Here is a 6,002-nt window from a genome sequence, read left to right as displayed (position 1 = left end):
GATCACAAGTAGGCAGAGAGGCAGGCAGAGAGAGAGGAGGAAGCAGGCTCTCCACGGAGCAGAGAGCCCGATGTGGGGCTCGATCCCAGGACCCTGGGATCATGACCTGAGCCAAAGGCAGAGGCTTTAACCCACTGAGCCACCCAGGCGCCCCAGGCTATCCTTTTCTGCTTTGCCTGGAGGTGGCAGGAAGGCCCAGCCAGAACCAGCCTTTTTGAGACCACTGCAAAAAAACAATGTGACACTATCACACACTTCTAGGAACCAAGTATGAAGTTTATTTATGCTTTTCTAATCAGACGAAACAACTAGCAACTTCCTCCTCCAAAGTTTTCCTCTGCTCTTACCTTCTCTGTGACAAGCCTGGGGAGAAGGCAGAAGTGGATGTGTGGACATGTTTAAAGGAAGGATAAAAAAAAAAAAGGTGGGATGAGCTATGACAAGGCAGGTGTATTAACAGATCTGCTGACTGTGCCTTTTTCCACTCGTCTCACTGGCGGTTTTCAATAACTACCAGGTATCAGAGACTTGGGTCTCATCAGTAAAGAGAAGAGTCCGTGGGGTTGGTGGGGTGGCTGGGGTAGGGAATAGAAACTCCTGATGATTGTTTTCTTCATAACGGCAGGCCAGAGGAAAGGATATGGGTCCTAAAGGAGGAAAAATACATAAATTTGCTTTTATGATTCAAAACAAAGATGGCATAAAAGGGCACAAAGTAAAGAGTGTCTCTGTCCTATCCACCCAGTCATGGACTTGTGCTTGGAGGCAACCAGTGCTATTGTCTCTCTCTGTCCTTCCAGATAGATCTTCTACACAGAAACAACTGAAGACTCCCACCCACCTTTTTTTTCCAGTAAGCTCTACACCCAACATGGGACTTGAACTCATGACCCTGAGATCAAGAGTTGCATGCTGGGGTGCCTGGGTGGCTCAGTGGGTTAAAGCCTCCGCCTTTGGCTCAGGTCATGATCCCAGGATCCTGGGATCGAGCCCCGCATCGGGCTCTCTGCTCAACCGGGAGCCTGCTTCCTCCTCTCTCTTTGTCTGCCTCTCTGCCTACCTGTGATCTCTCTCTGTCAAATAAATAAATAAAATCTTTAGGAAAAAAGAAAAAAGAGTTGCATGCTGTATGGACTGAGCCAGCCAGGTGCCCTTGGAGACTCCCTTCTTACATAAATCTATGAGAAGGCCTACCTTTCTTTGCTGCCTTTTTTTCTTTCTTACCAATAATTGTGCTGAGACCTTCTTTTTCTTTTTTTTATTGTTGCATAGTATTTAATTCCATGAATGTATTATAGTTACTTGGCCAGGTCTCTTTCTAGTGGTTTGCTATTATAGACAAGTAGCCTTGTGTGTATATCTTTTTTTTTTTTAAGATTTTATTTACTTATTTGACAGACAAAGATCACAATTAGGCAGAGAGGCAGGCAGAGAGAGGAGGAAGCATGCTCCCTGCCAAGCAGAGAGCCCGATGTGGGGCTTGATCCCAGGCCCCTGGGATCATGACCCAAGCCGAAGACAGAGGCTTTAACCCACTAAGCCACCCAGGCACCCCTAAGATTTTATTTTTGATTAATCTCTACACCCAACATGGGGCTCAAACTCACAACCCCGAGATCAAGAATCACACGCTCCACTGACCGAGCCAGCCAGGCCCCTTTGTGTAATCCTTTTGCATGTGTGCAAGTGTAGCTATAGGATTAATTCCTAGCTGTAGAATTGTTGGGTCAAAGAGAGATAAACGGGCACCTGGGTGGCTCAATGGATTAAGCCTCTGCCTTCGGTTCAGGTCATGATCCCAGGGTTCTGGGATCGAGCCCCGCATCAGGCTCACTGCTCGGAGGGGAGCCTGCTTCCCCCTGTCTCTCTGCCTGCTCTTGGCCTCCTTGTGATCTCTCTCTCTCTCTGTCAAATAAATAAATAAAATATTAAAAAAAAAGAGAGAGAGAGATAAACAGTTGTGTCAATAAGCCAATGACAAAGTGAAGTAGAGTAACTATATTAGATTTGACAGAAAAATTCCATTGCTTCTGCGTTCATGGCCAGGAAATGGAATCCTTACTAGGAACGTCATAAAGTCAAACCTTGAGCAACAGGCTTAAGCTGGTGCTTTCTGGTTGTACAAGGGCATCGCAGAGTAAGATCTATACTTATGTATCCTCCTAAATGAATCCACTCAGCTGCGGCTGACACTAGAGTGGGCCCCGGTCTGGAAGATTCCAAGGATAGTTTGTGTCACCATCAGGCAAGTCATCCTTCACCCCCCAGCAGTAAAGGCTGCTCCCATTTCAGGCCAGAAGAAGGAGCTAGAGACATCATGCTAGCCTTGGGTGCCCTCCGTCACCATCCTAATTCTAAACAAAATCCACTGGGCACCAACGCTACCCACCCAAAGGAGGCACTCCCTCCGCTGTTCTCTGATGTGGTTCTTTCTCATAAAAAGCGAGCCATATTCTTTATTACCTGAAGGTAAATTTGATTATGTTCTATAGGAATCCTCATACTGGATTCCTAGTCTTGGCCAACCCTATTCCCGTAATACCTGGGAAAATGGTGCTCTGGCTTTGAGAACTGAGGATAAAGAAAGTCAGACCCATCCTTGTGACAAAAATTCCTAGTTATCCCCAAATATTCATTTTCCCCTTTTTAATTTATTAGTGAACCCTCTCCCCTCTCCACTTTTAAGCTGGACACAGGTTCCACCTAGAATAAGTCTGTCTGTCTCAAGTTCTGGCCAATGGAATGTAAGAAATGTCCTTAAAACAAGTGGGTGTGCCCTTCTCCTTTCATTTTTATCTTTCTGGCTGGGTAGGGTGTAGAGACATGATCGCTGGAGTCGGAGCCTCCATCTAGGGCCATAAGGGTAAGCTTTGGAATGTTGCCCCCATACAGTGGAGCAAAAAAAGAAGATATCTGGAAACTGGTTGCATTGGATCATTTATCTCCAGATTTTTTTCAAAAAGAAATTTCTTTTTTTTTTTTTTAAAGATTTTATTTATTTATTTGACAGAGAGAGGTCACAAGTAGGCAGAGGAAGGCAGAGAGAGGAGGAAGCAGGCTCCCCACTGAGGGGAGAGCCCGATGCGGGGCTTGACCCCAGGACCCTGAGACCATGACCTGACCCAAAGGCAGAGGCTTAACCCACTGAGCCACCCAGGCACCCTGAGCAAAAGAAATTTCTATGTTAATTAAATATTTTTTTTTTTTTTTTTTTTTTTTTGAGTTTCCTTTCACATGTTGTTGAACCTAATCCTAACTGACACAGTTCCCCAGTTTAGGAAAAACAACTCCAGCTTCACCACCTTTCAGTGGTAAATCGTTAGTGTCGCTTGTGGAAGTAAGGAAAAGCCACTCCACTGGCTTCTCCTATCCCTCACAGAGAGAGGAAGGCATGACCAATGGATTTACTGGCCATCGTTTTGATACCTGGGCTTCATATTTCTTCCATTTCAAAGGCAGTGGTGAGATACTCCTTTGGAACAATACCGATGAGGCTGTTCAGTTCTCCAACCCACCAGCCATACACGTTATACTCCTGAAAAATGAAAAGAGGGTGGTTTCAGTTGGAATGCAGTCTTATTTCCGTTAATCTCTGATGGTAACTGCGCGGGAGATTATGTTGGGTGGTTTCTTTGTTGACGGCAGTATGACTTGTTAACACTCCTGATGGGATTATTAAATTAAAAAAAAAATCTCCTGGAGGAAGAAAGCAAACTCTACCTTCATGTTTCCATCTGCCTGTCTACATTTAGTACATTTGATGCCATTGCTGAACCCAAAGAGCACGTCTTTTATCAACAGAGTGGAATGGCTTCTTCTGACAAAGTTGGGCACATCCTAAATGCCACAGCACTAAAGATATTCAGGGAGTCAGGTCATAGTTCAAATCAATAATATTTACCAAGCACTGTCCATGTGCAAAGTGCTGTTTGAGTTCCCATGAGATGTATAATGATGAATCAGAGCACTGCTTGCTCCCAAGGAGCTTATAGCATAGAGTAATGGGCTTTGGAGTCAGACAGACTGGGATCCAGTCCCCACTTGGTCATTAAATAGTTGCGTGACCTTACGTTGTCCTGGCTTTAACTTCCTTCTCTGGAAGAGGAGGGGTAATATCATCTCTCCCCTGTGTTGTGGGAATAGAAATGTCTGACGCACAGTGGGTGCTCTAAATGTCAGGTTCCATTTACATTAGAGACATTTACATTACATCAGACTCCACAGAACCGCTCCTCCAAGAAATAAAGCGGGGGCCCCTGGATGGCTCAGTGGGTTAAGCTTCTGCCTTTGGCTCACGTCATGATCCCAAGGTCCTGGGATCAAGCCCCGCATCGGGCTCTCTGCTCAGCAGGGATCCTGCTTCCCCCTCTCTCTCTGCCTGCCTCTCTGCCTACTTGTGATCTCTCTCTAGGTTAAATAAATAAATAAAATCTTTAAAAACAAAGAAAGAAAGAAAGGAAGGAAGGAAGGAAGGAAGGAAGGAAGAAAGAGAAAGAAAGAAAGAAAGAAAGAAAGAAAGAAAGAAAGAAAGAGAGAGAGGAAGTGTTATAGGGCATGTAACCAGGGATAGTCTTCAACCATGGCTGTGGGGCCTTACTGTCACCTGGCTTTAACTTCCTTTTCTGGAAGAGTAGGGATGACATCCTCTCTCCCCTCTGTTGTGGGAATAGAAATGTCTGATGTGTAGTAGGTGCTCTAAACATCAGATTCTCCCCAGAAGAGGTGGTAGGTTGACAAGAGTAATGACAGGCAGGACATAGGTGCCCACAAGATGCTCTTATGTATACAAGATGAGAGAGAGTTTTAAAGCAGAGGAGGGACGCCTCCTGCGCTTTAATGGGAAGGAGGGATGATTGTCAATACAGGTACCTTCCTCATTTGGTGGCTGAAGTTAACAGAAGTTAACACTTCTGATGGCTTCTCTTTTCTTTTTGAAGGTGAAAAGAGGTCCTCTGCTGGGAGAGTCGGGAGGCAGAGCTGGAGGAGGGGAGGAGATAGGCTATCCAAAGGAAAAGAAGGATAACCAGTTGACCTGGAATTTTATTGTGTCACCAACCTGGCTTTCTTTCTTTCTTTTCTTTTTTCTTTCTTTTTTTTTTTTTTTAAAGATTTTATTTATTTATTTGACAGAGAGAAATCACAAGTAGACGGAGAGGCAGGCAGAGAGAGAGAGAGGGAAGCAGGCTCCCTGCTGAGCAGAGAGCCCGATATGGGACTCGATCCCAGGACCCTGAGATCATGACCTGAGCCGAAGGCAGCGGCTTAACCCACTGAGCCACCCAGGCGCCCCGCTTTCTTTTTTTTTAAATAGTAAAATTCAATAGCCAAGTATGTAAAAAGACAGCTTCATGGTACCCCAAATGCAGTTGAACTAGAATAAGTGATATTCCCCGTGTATTCCTAAATTTTACTTCCTTCAAAAGAATGAAAATATTTTTTAGTGCTTTCAGAAGCAGTCCCACAGTGTTTAACATCTGCTGTGCTTCTGAAAAGCTCTTCTGCATTCAAGGCCCCCCACTCCCAACCCTGTAATCGCCCCTTCTTTTACACCCTATCATTCCCTTTCTATTTGCCCCCACTCTGGGGCTCCTATGTCCTGCCTGTCGTTACTGATGTGCCTGTCAACCTCCCACCTCTTCTGGCCCTCTTCTGACTTGATGCACTTTCCTTGAGCAATCTGATAGACCTCGGTGCTCTAGCCACCATGTAAAGGACTCATAACCACAGCTCCAGCGGAGATCTAAGTGTTGGATCCCAATACCCAAGTGCATGTCCGCTAAGCTGCTCAAACTCAGCATATCCTAAATTTAAGCCATCATCCTGCCTCTGTCTCCATTCCTACCCCCAACCAGCTCTGCCTCCTGGGCACTTTATCTCAGTGGATGGTAGCACTATTATGCACTCAAGTTAATCAAGCCAGAAACTCAAAGTTGTTTCCAGTTGCACCTTCCTCTTCTGGTCAGTCCTTGAGTTCTGTTGATTCTCTTTTCAGAGCATTACTG

At 45.3% G+C, this 6,002-nt stretch overlaps 1 protein-coding gene across 1 annotated transcript in view; it reads right to left on the bottom strand.

Annotated features, from left to right (window-relative positions):
* Nucleotides 1–255: 255 nt before the first annotated feature.
* The window catches only part of SKAP1 (src kinase associated phosphoprotein 1), a 280,237-nt gene continuing 274,490 nt past the window's right edge, over nt 256–6,002 (bottom strand). The window contains exons 12-13 of the mRNA XM_032319898.1: nt 3,427–3,535; nt 256–647 (exon numbers count right to left, since the gene is read on the bottom strand). Coding sequence (XP_032175789.1) covers nt 3,434–3,535 — 102 coding nt within the window. The 3' untranslated portion in view covers nt 256–647; nt 3,427–3,433. The remainder of the gene's footprint in view (nt 648–3,426; nt 3,536–6,002) is intronic.

The sequence above is a fragment of the Mustela erminea genome, chromosome 18, assembly GCF_009829155.1.
Source record: "Mustela erminea isolate mMusErm1 chromosome 18, mMusErm1.Pri, whole genome shotgun sequence".
Lineage (NCBI taxonomy): Eukaryota > Metazoa > Chordata > Mammalia > Carnivora > Mustelidae > Mustela > Mustela erminea.
Note: the sequence above shows the minus strand (reverse complement) of the source record. Positions and strands in the feature narration are given on the sequence as shown.